Source organism: Gossypium hirsutum, chromosome A04 (assembly GCF_007990345.1).
Source record: "Gossypium hirsutum isolate 1008001.06 chromosome A04, Gossypium_hirsutum_v2.1, whole genome shotgun sequence".
NCBI classification, from domain to species: domain Eukaryota; kingdom Viridiplantae; phylum Streptophyta; class Magnoliopsida; order Malvales; family Malvaceae; genus Gossypium; species Gossypium hirsutum.
Window position 1 is genome coordinate 81,087,733 of NC_053427.1, and position 18,636 is coordinate 81,106,368.

The 18,636-nt window shown below is 32.3% G+C and overlaps 1 protein-coding gene and 2 non-coding genes across 3 annotated transcripts; 2 read left to right on the forward strand and 1 right to left on the reverse strand.

Moving 5' to 3' along the window:
- Positions 1–686: 686 nt before the first annotated feature.
- Positions 687–767, reverse strand: TRNAL-AAG (transfer RNA leucine (anticodon AAG)). Its single transcript has one exon. It is a non-coding gene; the product is annotated as a tRNA-Leu (tRNA).
- Positions 768–1,217: 450 nt separating this feature from the next.
- On the forward strand, positions 1,218–1,298 carry TRNAL-AAG (transfer RNA leucine (anticodon AAG)). Its single transcript has one exon. It is a non-coding gene; the product is annotated as a tRNA-Leu (tRNA).
- A 12,912-nt stretch (positions 1,299–14,210) lies between these two features.
- Positions 14,211–18,301, forward strand: LOC121228203 (glycine--tRNA ligase, mitochondrial 1). Its single transcript, XM_041111481.1, has 9 exons — positions 14,211–14,882; positions 15,150–15,532; positions 15,687–15,804; positions 16,016–16,210; positions 16,296–16,520; positions 16,904–16,963; positions 17,110–17,190; positions 17,287–17,692; positions 17,934–18,301. Exons 1-9 carry the CDS (start codon positions 14,370–14,372, stop codon positions 18,164–18,166), a joined length of 2,214 nt encoding a protein of 737 aa, XP_040967415.1. The 5' UTR covers positions 14,211–14,369; the 3' UTR covers positions 18,167–18,301.
- The last annotated feature ends 335 nt before the right edge of the window (positions 18,302–18,636 follow it).

The following is an 18,636-nucleotide window of genomic DNA, read 5'->3' on the forward strand; positions in this document are numbered from 1 at the left end:
ATATATGAGGTTGAAATATATATATTTTTGTTAAAATAGTATTTTTTTAATAAAAGTTTGGACATTAAAGACAAACTTAGGTAGTAAATTGGAATAAAAAAGGATTTAGATTTTAATGTTTAACATTAAAATCTAAATCCTTTTTTATTCCAATTTACTACCTAAGTTTGTCTTTAATGTCCAAATTTTTGAAAATCAAAATCAAAATCAAATTGAACATTAAAATCAAAATCAAGTACAAAATATTATATTAAATCTAACCATAATACTAACATTTTTGAAAATCTATTTACAACTAATGGGGCATTTGGTTCACCGAATAAATGTTACGACCCGTAATGGGCCGTTTTAAACTATTTTGGAACATTGTAATCAAAATTAAGTACAAAATACTATATTAATTCTAACCATAATACTAATATTTTTGAAAATTTATTTATAGCTAATGAAATATTTGGTTCACCGAATGTAATGTTATGACGTTAATGGGCGTTTTGGAACTATTTTTAAATTTAAAGAAGAAAAAAATAAAGTTGCACGTTATACATGTAAAACCACACATGTAAATGTAAAATGTAAAATTGAAATACTGAAAAGAGAGAGAGAGGGAGGTGGTCTGAGTTTGCAGGCCCCATAGGGAATGGGCTCTAAACCGACTTTGTCTGTCTGTAAACACAAAATACAGATGTTGAGAGTGGGATTTGAACCCACGCCCTTTCGGACCAGAACCTTAATCTGGCGCCTTAGACCAACTCGGCCATCTCAACACTTCGATGCTACTGTTACACTAACTTATTCTTATCGTAAAGCTTATTGAACCAAGCACTTAAGTTATGCAGATTCATCATCATTCTAAATATGCATATATTAATATAATGCTACAAGTAAGATCATTTCCTATAAATAAAACGAGAACAAAGTTACAACTTTCAAATAAATAATTAAAATATTTATATATATACCGAAACTAAAAACCTTTGACAATATGTGTTTAACTATACTCAACAAATGTAGAGTTATAAAATATTTACTATTCAATTCCTTCACAATGGATCAAGTTATTAACCTTATTTAACATTGATTCATCAATTTTTACTATTAATAAATGCATATTTAGTTAGAAGGATGAATCTGCATAACTTAAATGGTTACTTGGTCTCAATTTTTCAGTTAGATTATATAGATAGATTAAATTATTGCGCAATCAGTAGCGAAAGGTTGAGATGGCCGAGTTGGTCTAAGGCGCCAGATTAAGGTTCTGGTCCGAAAGGGCGTGGGTTCAAATCCCACTCTCAACATTTGGTTTTGTTGTATTTTTAGAATCAGACAAATAAGAGCATAACAAAGCCCATTCCTTATTAGGGGCTTAGGCCTGCAAACTTAGCCCAATCCCGGCTCTATTAATTTCTCTCCGTACATAATGCTTTTATTTTTATTTTTCTATGCAAAAATATATTGGCGTCTTACGTTTTGCCTTTTGCTTTTTGCTTTTCTTTTTTCAACACCGCTGTATATACGAATTTTATATGTGAATTTGATTTTATGTATAGTGCTAGGAAGATAGTCTAATTAAACTTAAATTCTAAAAAGATAAATACATTTAATTAAAGATAAATAAAGATAATTAAAATAAAATCCTAAAATTTAAATAATCCTAATAATTATCTTAATATTTAATTATCCTAATATAAATAAAATGGAATCTTATAAAATAAAATCTCGTCTTTTTGCGTTTTCAGTCCTTATATCTCCCATGCTTGCACTTTTGGCACAATCTTTTCCTTGTGTCGCATATCAGCCTAATGTGTCTCTAAATTCGCACTTTTGTCCTTTAATTTTGCTTTTGCCTCCAAATCAGTCCCTAAAAGATAAAAAGACATAAATAGCTTAAATTAGTAGGATCAAGCTCAGAATAAACACATGATTAATACATAAAAATACGTTATTCTAAAGCATTATCATACCTATAACAGCCGTTTTTCAGTGGTGTTGGAAACAGTGATTTCGAGGCCACCAAATCTGACGAGTAAGTTCATAAATATTATATTTAGTATTTACGAGTTAATTGTGACTTTGAAAAGATTTTTGATATAGTGATTTTTGTTTTATAAGCGATTTATTAAGTTCAAGTGGTAAGACCCTAAGGTCAAGTGGTTTTAGAAAATAAGGTATCGGGAACTCGTTTCTATAAACCGAGCCGTAAATATTTTATAAACATTTATGGAGTGTAATTAAGGTGGTATTAAATTTTCGTTTTTCGTTGAAAAATTTTAATGTTTCGATAGTTATTAAGAGAAAAAGACTAAATCGTAAAAGTTAAAAAAATCAATTGCTATTAGTTTAAAGGTGTTAATTGATTAAAATTTGAAATTGGATGGTTTTATTGAGTAAATTATCCATCCTAAAGATAATGGGACAGTTGGATGCTTAAATTTCTTTTTACTATAATGTTTTATATGTTATTATTATAAGAGGTTAATAAAATTAAAACAGAAGCCATCATCTTCTTTAACATCGAATGGGCGTGGAAAGAAAGAAATGGAGAAGCTTCAAGCTTCGGCCTAGCTTTAGACCATGCATGTAAGTCCATTTTAGCTTATTTTTAATAATTTTTATGTTTTTTTATATAGCAATCTGTTTTTCAGTAGTGTCGAAAATAGTAGTTTTGGGGCCACTAAATCCGACGAGTAAATTCGTAAATATTATTATTTAATATTTACGAGATAAGTGTGATTTTTAAAAAGGTATTTGATTTGATAATTTATGTTATATAAGTGATTTATTAAGTTCAAGTGGTTTTAGAAAATGAGGTATCGGGACCTTATTTTTAACTAAACCGTAAATATTTATAAAAGTATTTACGGAATGTCATTAAGGTGGTATTAAAGTTTCGTTGAAAAATTTGAACGTTTTGATAGTTAATTAATTAAAAAGGACCAAATTGAAAGAAAAAAGTGCATTCTCGGGACTCCGTTCCCGTAAATCGGACTTGTAAATATTTATTATAAATATTTACGAAGCTAGTTGTGTAGTTAATTAGATTTCAATTAAGTGAATTTGCATAAATTAAAAGTAATTAGGTATAATGACTAAATTGCATATAGGGTGAAAGTTGAATTATAAATTGAAAAATAATTAAAGGGACTAAAGAAGAAATTTTACCATTATTTCTTTAGTGGGAGATCTTTGTAAATTTATTATTATATATATTATAATAAAAAAACCAATAGGAAAATAAGTAAAAGAAAAAGATAAAAGCAAAATCAAAACAAGAAAGAAAAGAAAGAAAGAAAAAGAGAAAGAAGCAGACGCACGGACTAAGGGCTTCAAAAATTTTCAAGTTAAATTGATTAGTTAAATTAGTCCATTTTTCTTGTAATTTGTATGTTTTTAGAATTTCGGTGTTAAGTATTACCCGACCCATGTTGAAATTTTAGCATTGATTAAGTTTTTAAATGTTGTTAATGTTGAATAATTTTAGTATTAGGGATTAAATTGATAGATTTTTAAGCTAGAAATGAAAAAGGATTAAATTGTAGAATAAATTGTAAAGTTTGATTAAATTGTAGAATAAATTGTAAAATTTGAGTAATAGGGACTAAATTATGAAAAATTCAAAATTTAGGGGTTTAAGTGAAAATAAGGAGTTAAATTTAGTTAAAGTGGAATTTGTATGAAAATATAAAATTAAATGTGAAGAATAAAAATTAGTCTCGATTTAGGGACTAAATTGAAATTTAGACAAATATTGAGTAAAAAACCGAAATATTCAATATGAAATTGAATTGTGTTATATTGATAAATTTTAATTGTTTTAATTCCGTAGCCATCGTTGTACCGGAATCCTAGACTAAAAAAGGGAAAGATAAAATCGACGTCGAATAGCTTGGAATTTCTGGTTTGTATTTTTATAATCCGAAACTAGTTATTAATTGTTATTTTTTATTTAATGCATATGGTAAGTGTTGAGGTGATTATTTGGCATTTTGACATTGAATTGAATTAAAGTTGATTGAATGGATTGAATTGATATATATATATATATGAATATATTGATTATTTGAATTGAAATGAATATATATGTCCAAATATGATAATTGAATATTGGTTGTATTTGGAAAGTGAAATTAAACTCTATTAACTATATCTGTAACACCCCTTAACCCCAAACCATTGCCGAAACAGGGTTACGGAGCATTACCGAACCTATCGGATAATTTACAATTAATTCAAAATAAATGACATACATATCTTGATTTAATCATAAAGTCCCTATAATGGCCCTCGAGGTCCAAATCACACGTTAAAATCGAATCGGGACTTGTTCGGGTACTCCGGAAATTATTACTATTATTATTATTTTTGTGCGAACTCAATATAATCCCTTTATAAATATCTAACAGTCCCTGTAAACTCAAATAGAGAGCAATCCAAACAAAAATCACAACCAATCCAATTCACCTTTAAATACACCTAAATTATACTTAAAACATTAACTTAATATTTTAATTAAATAAACATTCATAATATCTTTCAAAATTTTACTAGCTAGCTTTATTCCATTTTTCTTTCCAAGTTTAATACCAAACTTACCAAATTTGTTAAACCATTTCATTTAATTTAGTACCGAAACACCAAATATCATTTATTACAACTAAAATCATAAAACATTACGTGCCACTTTTACCAAAAGAAGAATACATCACCAAAGTTTGATGCTGGAGTCGAGATCGTTCTGGATGCTGGACCGGGACTTTGGACTCCTATCAACCTGTGCATGGAAACAACCATACGCTGAGTATTTCATACTAAGTGGTATTACCATAATTCAAATTAGAATAACAATAATAGAATATAATTATCAAGCATGTAACGATTAAAATTTTCAAATATCAATTCATTCTTAAACTTTCATTTATGAACAATAATAATACAATTTTTTTTTTAGCTATTCTTCAATTTCATTCACATATCATATGCCTCAATTTCAATCACTACATGAACATTTTGTTCATGCCTTTCACTTCCAATCTCAATTTCAATTCACAATTCAACTTTCTCATTTCTTTCAATATTTTCAATAGTATAATTAATCAATTTATTTTAAATTTCTCATTTCAATTGTTCTCCCTATTAACAAACCCAGACTTTGGTAGATACACGGATTCCAATCCAAACACACAAATACGGCACATTGTGCCTAAAACGGTACTTAGTACCTGATCAATATATCATAAGCAGTATACGACACATAAAGTGCCTAAAATGACACACGAGGTGTCTGATACGACACATTAAGTTCCTGATCGGTAAAGTCAATAAATCTTGTACTCTTCCAATCCTATGACATGCCAACTATACCAGACTCAGCCCGACTAGTTAATAGGGTATGCAAATAATTTCTCAATTTCAATTTCACTTTCAATGTACAATTCAGTTCGATACAATTTTCCACTTTCCAATAATATACTATCAAATATTCATACATAATCATACTTCATCTCAATTTCATTCAATTCAATATTGATACTTACCTTATAATTTTACTACCATACACATAAATTTAAATATAACATTTAATAAATAGTAGTTTGAATTATAGTAATACAAACCGTAAATTTCTCGTTTTAGTCCTCGATAGTTTTCTCCTTTCCTTTGTGTGCTGATGCCTCGAATTCCTTGTTAGCTACGAAAATAATAATTTACACTACTAATTACAGCGGTAATTAATAATAATAATTGAATTTCTATCCAATTTATACCCTAATTCCAATTTAATCCCAATTAATTCATTTACTTTTCTAACTCAATTCATACTTTATTTCTATGCAATCTCCTTCCATATTCTACTTAACTATCTAATGTTCATAATAAAACCCTAATTTAAAACTTCTTTCAATTTAATCCCTACAACACAAAACTTATAGCCTAGTTTACAATTTAATCCTTTAATCAATTCTAACTTAAAATTCATTTAACTAAACCCCTAATTCATTATTTTGTTCAACATGAACTATGTTCAAAAACCTAAAAACTTCCAAAACCTCAACTTAATTTCAACAAAACTTTATTCTAAAGCTTCTAAAACATCAAATTTAAGTAAAAAGGACTTAATTGACTTACCAATTAAAGCTTAAAGCATCCAAACCCTAATTTTTCTTTTTTCTTTCTTTTCTTCTTCTTCCCCTGATCTGTTTTGGTTTCCTTCTTTGTTTTATTTTCTTTTATTTTGTGCTTTATTTGTTTAATAATAATATAATAACTTAATAAATATCTATTTAATAATCAATGTATTTATTACAAGTGTAATATTACTTATATTTACACATTTACTATATTATCATACATTTGTCATGTTTTAATTTATTATCACATAAAAATCTTATAATATAATTATTTAATTAATAAATATCTTTTACTTAATAATAAATAATAAATATCTATTTACTTAAATAATAAGTAATTTAAATCCATAAATTACAATTGTATGCTTATTTTTATTACAAATGTATATTTTATTACCACACATTTGGCTTTAATTTATATATATTTCATTAATTTAATAATTTAATATCAAGTAAATAATAATTTATACTATTATATTCTAATATTAATTAATAATAACTTAAAGCATTAAAAATCTTTAGATTTTTCTCATTGTTTTGCTGCCACAACTATTACTTAATGGCATATTTATCATTTTGGTCCTTTATATTTTCTTTTAATCTATAATTCAATTTTTACCCATTATTCAATTTAGTCATTTTTATTATTTTCTCTAAATTGAGCTAATTTCACTTAATTAAAGCCTAATTAAACACACTACTAGACTCACAAATATTCTTAATAATTATTTACGAACTCAGTTTACTAAGACGGAGGCTCGATATTGTACTTTTCTGATGCCCGTGAATTTTGGATCATTACATTTCTCCCCCTTAATAAATTTCGTCTTCGAAATTTACCTGAGAAAAGATGAGGATACTGTACTCTCATCGTTTCTTCCAATTCCCAATTCGCTTCTTCTACATTATGATTTCTCCATAAAATTTTCACTAGAGGAACCTTTTTATTTCTTAATTTTTTCACTTCTCGTGCTAATATCTGAACTGGCTCTTCTTCATAAGTCAAATCAGATCGAATTTGAATGTCTTCAGTGGGAATAACATGGTAAGGATTCGATCTATATCTTCGAAGCATCGAAACATGGAAAACATCGTGAATCTTCTGTAACTCTCAAGGCAAAGCTAATCGGTAGGCAACCGGTCCAATTCTTTCCACTATTTCATACGGCCCAATAAAACATGGACTCAATCTACATTTCCAACCAAATCTCAAGACTTTCTTCCACGGAGAAACTTTAAGAAATACCTTGTCCCCGACTGAATATTCAATGTCTCGACGTTTTAAATCAGCATAAGACTTTTGTCTGTCAAAAGCTGCCTTAAATCTATCTTTGATCTTTTTAACCGTTTCCTCTATCTCTTAAATTAATTCCGGCCTAATCACTTTTCTTTCATTCAATTTTGTCCAACATATCGGCGATCTACACCTTCGACCATAGAAAGCTTCATATGGGGCCATTTGAATACTAGATTGGAAACTAATTATTGTAGACAAATTCAACTAATGGAAAATAACGTTCCCAACCTGATTCAAAATCAATGATGCAAGCTCGAAGCATGTCTTCTAATATCTAAATTACCCGTTCAGATTGTCCGTCAGTTTGCGGATGGAAAGCTGTACTGAAACTAAGTCGAGTACCCAATGATTCATATAGCTGCCTCCAAAATCTCGATGCCAATCGAAGATCCCGATCTGAAATTATTGATATCGAAATTCCATGCAATCTAAAAATTTCTCGAATGTACACCTCGGCAAGTTTCTGCAACGACCAATCGGTCCTGACTGCTATAAAGTAAGCAGATTTGGCAAGCCGATCAACTATAACCCAAATAGCATTCTTTTTGCTTGCTGAAAACGGTAATCTCGTAACAAAATCCATCGTGATTCGATCCTATTTCCATTAGGAAATATTAATAGGCTGAAGTAATCCAGTAGGAGCCTGATGTTCTGCCTTTACCCGCTGACAAGTCAAACATTTACTCACAAATTCTACTATATCTCTTTTCATTCCTAGCACCAATATAGTTCTCGTAAATTCTGGTACATCTTCGTGCCTTCGTGGTGCAAAGTGAATGGACTGTCGTGAGCTTATCGAAGAATCGAATCTTTTAATTCAGAATTAGTTGGAACACAAATTCGATCACGATATCTTAAACAACCATGATCATCAACACTAAGAATCTCTGTTGTACCATTCTGTATCATCTCTCTTTTCTTCAACAATTTGTCGTCTTTCAACTGTGCTGATCTGATCTGATAAAAAATTATCGGCTTTACTCTCAACTCGGCCAAAAGACTTCCATCATTAGTGATACTGAGCCCTTCAAACATTGCTCTCAATTCAATTACAATTTTTCTACTTAGTGCTTCAGCTAAAATATTAGCTTTTCCCGGATGGTAGTCTATAACATAGTCATAATCCTTTAGAACCTCTATCCACCGTCTTTGTCTCAAATTCAATTCTTTCTGAGAAAGAAGATACTTTAAACTTTTATATCAGTATAGATGTAGCATTTTTCACCATAAAGATGATGTCTCTAAATTTTTAAAGCAAAAATCACAGCTGTTAGCTCAAGATCATGAGTCAGATAATTCTTCTCGTATGGTTTCAATTGATGAGATGCATAAGCTATTACCTTTCCATCCTGCATCAGTACAAAAACCAGACTACTCAAAGAAGCATCACTGTACATTTTAAAATCTTTCTCTGACTCTGGTAATGTCAGAACTGATGCCTCTGTCAACATTTGTTTCAACATTTTAAAACTTCTCTGACACTGACTATCCCAAATAAAAGGAACATTCTTTTGTAGTAGCTTGGTCATCGGCAAAGCTATCTTCGAAAATCCATTTACAAATCTTCTGTAATACCCAGCTAAACCAAGAAAATTGCATACCTCAGATACATTCTTCGGTGCTTTCCACTGAACAATTGCTTCAATCTTTTTCGGATCAACTCTGATTCTATCTATCGACACCACATGTCCCAAAAATACAACTTTTGATAACCAAAACTCATATTTGCTGAGCTTTCCATACGACTGCTTCTCCTGTAATATCTGTAGTACAATCTTGAGATGCTGATCATACTCTGACTCTGATTTCGAATAAACCAAAATATCATCAATAAAAACTACTACAAACTGGTCTAAATATGGCTGAAAGATACGATTCATGAGATCCATAAAAGCAGCTGGGGCATTTGTCAACCCAAATGGCATTACTAAGAACTCATAGTGGCCATACCTAATACGGAAAGCTGTTTTCGGTACATCACTTTCTTTTACCTTCAACTGATAGTAACCTGACCTTAAGTCAATCTTAGAGAATACAGAAGCTTCTCTCAACTGATCAAACAAATCGTCAATGCAAGGTAATGAATATTTATTCTTAATTGTTACCTTATTCAACTGTTGGTAGTCAATACAAAGTCGCATTGAGGCATCTTTCTTCTTAACAAATAATACTGGAGCTCCCACAGTGATATGCTCAGTTGAAAACCACGATCTAATAAGTCTTTCAACTGTATCTTCAGCTCATTTAACTCTATAGGTGACATTCGATATAGGGGTATGGATATTGAAGTTGTACCCGGATAAATCTCTATTGCAAATTCAACCTCTCTATCAGGTGGTAAACTTGGTAATTCTTCAGGAAATACATCAAGAAACTCGCAAACTGTCAGAATTTTACTGCACTGGCTTCCAATAAATCTGAATTAATAACATATGCCAAATATACTGAACAACCCTGTTGAAGTAATTTATTAGCCTTTATTACTGAAATAATACGTGCTGGCCCATTAGTACGGATACCATTTACTTTAATCCGACCTCCACCTTCTGTTTGAATACTGAATTTCTTTTTATAGCAATCCAAAATCACTTCATATTCAGATAATCAATCTATCCCCAGTATTATATCAAAATCGCCAAACGGCATAATCAACAAGTCAACAGGGAAAGTTTTGTTTTGTATCAACGGGCATCTCGAACATACTTGATTTACTAACACTGTTTACCCTAATGGACTCGACACCTCTATAGACACTCTAGACATCTTAGATTTTAATTTCCCCAATTCAACTAGTTTTGAATTTATATAGGAATGTGAAGATCTTAGATCAATCAAAGCCTAAACAGGCCCAGAATACAATAAAAATATACCTATTACTACGTCGTGGGCATCGCCTTCTTCACGAGTTCTGACCACATAGACTCTGGCTGGTACTCTGGCCTCAGACTGTTGGGTAATAATGTCACTGCTCCTTCGAACACCTCCTCCTCTGGATACCGAACCACCTCAGCTCGAACCTCTACCTCAAGCAGTAGACACTGATCTCTGTGATGCGGCAGGAGTAACATTTTTATTCTTCGGATAATCTTTAACAAAATGCTCTGTCGACCCACCACGAAAATAGCCTCTAGTTACTTTCCAACAAGCACCCAAATGTTTCTTCCTGCAATATCCACATTCTGGAATTTCTACATCCCAGGGTAGACCTTTTACACTACCAGTAGATACCGCGTCTGAAATAGTAAGTTCATACCTGAAGTGTAGAATGATGAAAGGGTTTAAAGTTATTTAAAATCCTACTATGCTAAGGATGATATGAATAAGTGATGTTGTAGATTTATTCACTTTGTGAGTTGTTGAATATGGTTTCATAAATCTTACAGTATCGATATTGGATTACTCTTAATATGTATGCATTTCATATTTGAAATGGATTGATATGATTAAAGTTTATACAAGCGTACTAAGCATTCATTGCTTACGTAGTTGTTTTTCTTTACTTTACAGATTATCAGAAGCTCAATCGGGTTGAAAGCTAGTCAGAGATCCATCACATTATCCATCGGCTCTATCGGTAGTTTCGGATGTTTTGATTTTGGTTATAATGGCATGTATAGGCATTTTTGGCTAATGTTTGGCCTATGTGTTTTGGTTGTTGAAATAGCCATATGGTTTGGCTTATGTTATGGTATCTTGGTTGTGATTATGGTATTTTGAATGTTGACGAAGGTTTGGTTTTTGGCAATGTATATAAATGACCTTAAATTGGTTGATATCATAGCTTATTATGCTAAAAATGTTTAAGTTAGAATGATTAAGTATGCATATTATAAATGTCTTGTGGTTGGTAAGAATGTGGTAATTTGGTACATTTGCTATAAATGACATATGTGATCTTTGGTGCAAATTGTTGAATGGTATATTTGGTATGTTTTGTTAGGTAAAGTAAATGGTTTGTTGTTGTTGCAAGCTTAATCAAAAGTTGGTGGAATATTTTGGCTAATTTGAATATGTAATGGTACATGTTTAGATGATGAGTTTGAGGTGCCATTGGGCATATTGGTTATATGTTGTTATACCTTATTTGAATGGTTTGATTATGCATGGTTTTGGTGCATTTTGAAGGCTTGTAATATGTGCAAAAGTGCTAGTAGGTATATGCTAGGTTGGGTGAGAAAAATGACTTGGAAATGGCCTATTTTTGTCCACACAGAAAAAGATACAGACGTGTGTCTCAGTCGTGTGTGATACACCACTAGGCGACACGGCTGTGTGTCCCCTGTAGCTTTTAAAGGGTTGCAAGTTAGACTGTTACACGGCCTACCACACGGCCTAGCCACACGGCCGTGTGACCCCTGCAATTTGTAAATTTTCATCTTTTTCTGAAAAATGTTATATGTTTCCAACTTAGTCCCGACTTATTTCTAATGTGTTTTTAGGGCCTCGAGGGCTCGTATAAGGGACAATATGCATGTTATTGATTGGTTTTGCTATGATTAATGATATGAATTAAAATGTTTTAAATTTTTTGTTTGTTTTGAAATGTAAACACCGATAATGCTCCGTAACCTTATTCTGGTGACGGATACGGGTTAGGGGTGTTACAGTATCGCACCCCACCGCCCATCCAAACCCACTGTTAACAAAAAGGATACAAGAAAAACAAAACACTTACCTTACTTTTTCTATCAAGCACAACTATAGAAAGAAAAAATATATTTCCTATCTTTATATTTCTACCCCTCCAATTATTCACCTCCCTAATTTTCTTAATTATACAATGAATTACCCATCCATGGTGTAGTGTTATACTAGCGCATTATCGTTAAGTATAATAAAGATGTACCGAATTGCCTCCACTTCGTAAGAGTTAAAATGTCTACACAGCCCTTTACCATTTCTACTCTCTTCTCTTGTTGTCGATAAGTTGGAATCCATACTTGTAATGGAGGAATGGAAGAAGTCTAAAACTTTTCCAAGTTATACATCAATCATTGCAAATAAGTGTACCTCCCCCTATTCACTTACGAATTCTCATCATGAATTCATATTTTAAGCCTATTTTTCTTACGTTCAACTTGCTTTCTTTTTTTTTTTAAGTAATTTTATGTTGTACATAAATTTTTAGTTAGTTTTGCATTTCAGATGCATAAACTTCATATTTGCATTTTATGTTTCTTATCTTCTTCTTTTTTTAAAAAAATAGTTTTTTGAATAAGTATTTGCATGGTTTTTATGAAGTTCATGTTGCTCCAAAATGCCGATACATGGATGCTGTAAAGTGGAGTAAAGAAACAAAAAATTGGCTAGTGTAAGGGTGACAAGTCGCGATACCCATCCCGAGAGAGTTGCTGCACAGAAGGGTTCTCCAAATGCCTTATGTGCGCATTCATTTTTAATGTAGGCCGATTTGGTTTTTTCTCACGTAAATCAAGTCTTAATCTTGGAAAACCTTGTACAACACAAGGATGATAGTTTTTTTAACTAGTAGAGATTAATTTTTATTTTTATATTTTCTTCATTTTGATAGTTATTTTAATTAGAATAAATTAGTTGTTCATTTCTATTTCTTAATGACAGTGTTAATTAGTTAGTAGATTTAATATATGTTTGATATAGTAGTTAGTTGTATCTAGGATATATCCTCATAATACTTTTCTTAGGGAAGTTAATTTTATAGTAATTTATTGTTTGACAATAATTTTGTGTAATTGCGAGTAAATTATGGTAATTGATGAATTGATTGAGATATCAAATTTATTGAATATAATATTATTTTATTAACATCATTATCGATTTACCGTAACAACTTTTTTGTTTGCTTTTTAATCACTTCTTCATCCATAATCATAGATGTCATATTGTAATAATATTTTTGAAACCATCTGTAAAAAAACAAAGCTGAGATATTACCTATAGTCTCTAATTTCATTAACCATAATATAAATAAATTTAAATACATATTTTTTACTTTATAATATCATACCTAAAATAAATATTTCATCTATTTAACAATAATAATAAATATCATCAAAATTTTCAGAAAAATTTTTGAATTTCTTTTTCTTTTTCTACCTTTCTAGTCATGTGCCTGATGACACGTTCAATCATCTTATGAAGTTATAGCAACTATAGAAATTCGAAGGGTGAGATCAACTCTGAATTTTTGTATTTTAGAACTCACCCCTAGAATGCCTTGGTCAAGTCTCGCATAATAGACGGTTGAAACCGCGTACTACCATTATTACTACATCCTCATCCCAAAGCAAAATCCCCGGATTTTGAAAATATATTTTTATACTTCTAAAATTAAAAAGAAAATTGAATATTTTAGAAAATATTTTGAAACGAATAATTTGTTTCTCCAAAGTCCAATTTTTTTATTAGTATAAATTAAGTGAAAAATATGAATTTAGTATTTATATTTTAATTCTATCATCTTTAAATTTTTTACTTTTTAAATTGAATATCTATAATTTTTTAATATTAAAATAATAGTTTTGACCAAAAGATAGTAATTAAATTATGGTATTAGTATAATTTGTAAAAATTTATAGATTTAGTCGATATTTTTTAATTTAATCATTTCTAGTTTGTATTACATTTTGAAATTTGAAATTTAAAATTTAAGTTTGACATAATTAAAAAATATTAAAATGATCAACTGTCTCTTCTGTAAATAATTAATAAAAATAATAAAAATATGTTATTAGATAAAGACTATAAAAATAGCATAACTTGAACGGTGAGATTGAAATTCCAAAATTAAAAAGTATAAGGATTTAATTAAAATAAAAGGACTATATCCATAATTTTGTATAATGCAGGGATTAATAGAAAATATTACCCATTATTAATCGAAGCTATAACTAACGTAACCTTTTAAAACCCTAGAGGTATTTTAGTTGCATACAGGCGCATTCTTGACTGGCCGTCTCTTGATTCGCATGCGCTTTCTCATACCTCTCATTTCCTCATCCATTACCTCTGGTCACTATCGCATCACTTCACGCCTCTTAAGCGCCCACTTAACCAAACCCCAACTCTCAACCCTACATCCCTTTTTCAATTACCAACCGCCATCGATGGCCGCATCCGAGGAATCTCTCCGGAAAGCTCTGGCCGAAAAGCAGTCAGCTGTCGAAGCTCATGGGAACGCCGTGAGAGCTCTCAAAGCTGCCAAGGCCACCAAGCAGGAAATCGACGCTGCAATCGAAGCCTTGAACAGCTTGAAGTTGGAGAAATCGTCGATCGAGAAGCAGCTCCAGGCTGCTGTTAGTGGTAGCGATGGTGATGGCGCCCTTAGTAGGGAAGCCTTCCGTCAAGCTGCTGTGAATACTTTGGAACGGCGTTTGTTTTACATCCCGTCTTTCAAGATTTATCGTGGCGTTGCTGGGCTTTATGACTATGGGCCGCCCGGTTGCGCCGTTAAATCCAACGTTCTTGCTTTCTGGCGTCAGGTATGGCATACCATTTGCTCTTGCAATTATACAGATTTTTATTTACTTTTGACAGCAATTCTGAAGAATTAGGACGCATGCAGATGTTTATTGAGAACTTCATTAAAATCGAAGCTGTTTCAATTTCGATTATCCGAAAGTAAATTAGATCCACTTTGAACATATATGTTTGCTTAGTCGTGTTGATGGAAGTTCATGGTAGAGAATTGTATAATGAACTAAAAACAGTTCAATTTAGCTTGTTTAAATTGCCTTTTTTTCCCCCAGCATTTTGTCCTCGAAGAGAACATGTTGGAGGTTGACTGTCCCTGTGTGACACCTGAGGTTGTCCTTAAGGCATCTGGTCATGTGGATAAATTTACTGACCTTATGGTTAAGGATGAGAAAACTGGAACCTGCTATCGAGCTGATCACTTGCTGAAGGATTTCTGCAACGAGAAGCTTCAAAAAGACCTCACCATAAGTGCAGAGAAGGCTGCTGAGCTTAAGCATGTACTTGCTACATTGGATGATCTATCAGCTGAAGCACTAGGTGCAAAGATCAAAGAGTATGGTATTACTGCTCCAGATACAAAGAATCCTCTCTCCGATCCTTATCCATTCAACTTAATGTTCCAAACATCAATTGGTCCATCTGGTTTGAGCCCTGGGTAAGTGCTTTTGATTTAGTATGTTTTTGGCATGTAGTTTACTTATTTTGCTGGTGCTAGAGTTAGCTGATTCCATAATTTATTTGTTTGCTGTAATTATTCATCATAAATGTAGTTATATCTAAAGAATCATGTGTATTTTTCTCTACTGTAGGTATATGCGTCCTGAAACTGCACAAGGAATATTTGTCAATTTTAAAGATTTGTACTATTACAACGGGAACAAGCTTCCCTTTGCTGCTGCGCAAATTGGTCAGGCTTTCCGCAATGAGGTCTTAAAATCTGTCTTTGAATCTGGAAAAGTTTCAAATTAGTCTCTTGTTGAGTTTTTCTTTTTGTTGGGTGTGGGTGTCTCCTGTTACAAGCTGGTGTTTCTCAGATTATTGCTTTTTTGGCTGTTAAGATGCTTGTTCTCATTAATGCACATTTTATCATGTAACGGCAGAGAGATAAAATATATTGATAAAATTTCCATACGTACAGATATCCCCCCGCCAAGGGCTTTTGAGGGTTCGAGAATTCACCCTAGCTGAAATTGAGCACTTTGTTGATCCTGAAGACAAATCTCATCCAAAATACTCTCAAGTTGTGGACTTGGAGTTCCTGATGTTCCCAAGGGACGAGCAAATGTCTGGTCAATCCGCAAAGAAAATTCGTCTTGGTGATGCTGTTTCAAAGGTTGGCCGAAGCTTGACCATTTAACTTCTTCTCCTGTTAACTTCTCTCTTCCTACCCTTTTGTGATGACACTGTGCTACTTGCAGGGAACTGTCAACAATGAAACCCTTGGCTACTTTATTGGCAGAGTTTATCTCTTCCTAACTCGCCTTGGTATAGACAAAGACCGCTTACGGTTCAGGCAGCATCTTGCAAATGAAATGGCCCATTATGCTGCAGATTGTTGGGATGCTGAGATTGAATGTTCGTATGGTTGGATTGAATGTGTTGGTATTGCAGACAGATCTGCTTATGACTTGTGCGCTCACTCGGTAATATCTTGTTCTATGTCTTCATCTTTCTTTCTTTCCTTTGTTGAGGTTTTCATTTGTAAATTATCTTAATATCATAATTTATGAGGGTAAGTTTTTATTCATCTTGGTTATGTTTAGGAGCACCATGTTAAGAATGTGTTCGGTGAGGAACAGGAGAGGGTAACATTGATTTTATAGAAACAAATCTGGTTTTTATCCATCTTAATGTTGCGACTTATTAGCTATATTTATGATTAATCTAATCCCCAACCATGCTATCAAAAGCTAGATGAAACACAAAAAGGATGACTAATGTTATACTTTCTTTTTTTATGCAAAATTGCAAATATAGTACACTAAATGGATTTACTCAAGCGGCATCATCTTATTGTTTATGACAGGATAAAAGTGGTGTCCCGCTTGTGGCTGCTGAGAAGTTTTCAGAACCAAGAGAAGTGGAGGTATTTTTGTTGATTAACCTTATCATTGTCACATATTAGGCTAATATTAAGATCACATGACTTATAGATTTATAATGCAACAAAAGATCCTTAAAGTGCTATTGTGTGAAGTCATAAATAAATTGACACATTGTTCATATACGCAGAAACTGGTTATAGCTCCTGTGAAGAAAGAACTGGGTCTGGCATTCAAGGGAAGCCAAAAGAATGTTGTTGAAGCTTTGGAGGTAAATGATAAAATAGGTTTTTTTTGTCCGTTTAATATTTCATGCTATGCGTTGCCTGCCCATATCACTTTATGCATGAATTTCTTTTTTGATTAGGCAATGAATGAAAAAGAAGCTCTGGAAATGAAAGCTGCTTTGGAATCTAAAGGGGAGGTGGAATTCTATGTCTGCACTCTTGGGAAAAATGTGCCCATTAAAAAGAACATGGTCTCAATTTCAAAGGAGAAAAAGAAAGAACACCAGAGAGTATTTACACCATCTGTAATTGAACCATCCTTTGGAATTGGGCGGATAATTTATTGCCTGTTTGAGCACTCTTTCTACACAAGGCCAAGTAAAGCCGGGGATGAGCAGTTGAATGTTTTCCGGTTTCCTCCCCTTGTGGCACCTATTAAATGTACCGTATTTCCACTGGTTCAAAATCAACAATATGAGGATATTGCGAAAGTGATTTCAAAATCATTGACGACTGCTGGAATCTCACATAAGATAGACATTACAGGTATTTGATTAAGATGATCTTACTTGGTTGTTCCTACATATACGCTCTGAATTTTAAGCAGTCATATCATTTATATTCACTTGTTCATAAAATTTTTCCTCACCAGTAACTGTTCTCTTCTTAAAAGGGGTTCAGGGTGGATTCTGAAAAATTAAGCCACTAGTTATGTATTTGATTTCAACTTATGCACGCAACTATAACGAACCTCATCTCATCCTTTGATCCCTTCTGATATTTACAGGTACCTCAATAGGTAAAAGGTATGCTAGAACAGATGAACTTGGTGTGCCATTTGCCATAACTGTTGATTCAACAAAGGATGTGACAATTCGTGAGAGAGACAGCAAGCTTCAAGTCCGTGTCGGTGTGGAAGAGGCAGCCTTGGTGGTGAAGTCTGTGACTGATGGACTGAGAACATGGGAGGATGTGTGGGAAAAATATCCCCATCACACTTCTGGCTCAGCAGATGATTGAGCCATTAGAATTTGGAAGCACAGATTTGTTGACATAATAACAAAAAGTATATCCCAAGTCCTCTGAATGATTTGGATGGAGATTACGGTATTGAACATTTTGTATCCTAAGAATCTGTTGATGTTGTTTCTGAAATTGCTTTTTACATATCAGTTACGATACTATAGTAGTCATCACCTCGAAATTTGGTGTTCATTTTCTAGGTACTGTGTTGTAGGATTTTCCATTTGGACAGATGTCTATTGGTGGTTGACTTGAGGAAATGAGTTTGGTGATGGGAAGGTATGAGCATGTAATCGATTGGGTCTTGCAAGGCAGGAATGTTGGGCTTATCCGAATAAAATTAGAAAATCAAAATAAGGAGGTATAAAATGAGTTTGTGATTGAATTTGAATACGTATCGAATAGAACAAAATCCAAGTCTCTAGAGTGGGGGAACCGGAATCAAGTTCGCAAATAATCTGAACGGT

What these genes read in the sequence shown, in the direction of transcription:
- LOC121228203 (XM_041111481.1), top strand. Translation starts at nt 14,370, where the DNA reads ATGCGCTTTCTCATACCTCTCATTTCCTCATCCATTACCTCTGGTCAC. An exon ending in TTGGTGATGCTGTTTCAAAG is followed by an intron (nt 16,211 to 16,295) that starts GTTGGCCGAAGC and finishes TGCTACTTGCAG; the next exon opens with GGAACTGTCAACAATGAAAC. An exon ending in ATGACTTGTGCGCTCACTCG is followed by an intron (nt 16,521 to 16,903) that starts GTAATATCTTGT and finishes TGTTTATGACAG; the next exon opens with GATAAAAGTGGTGTCCCGCT.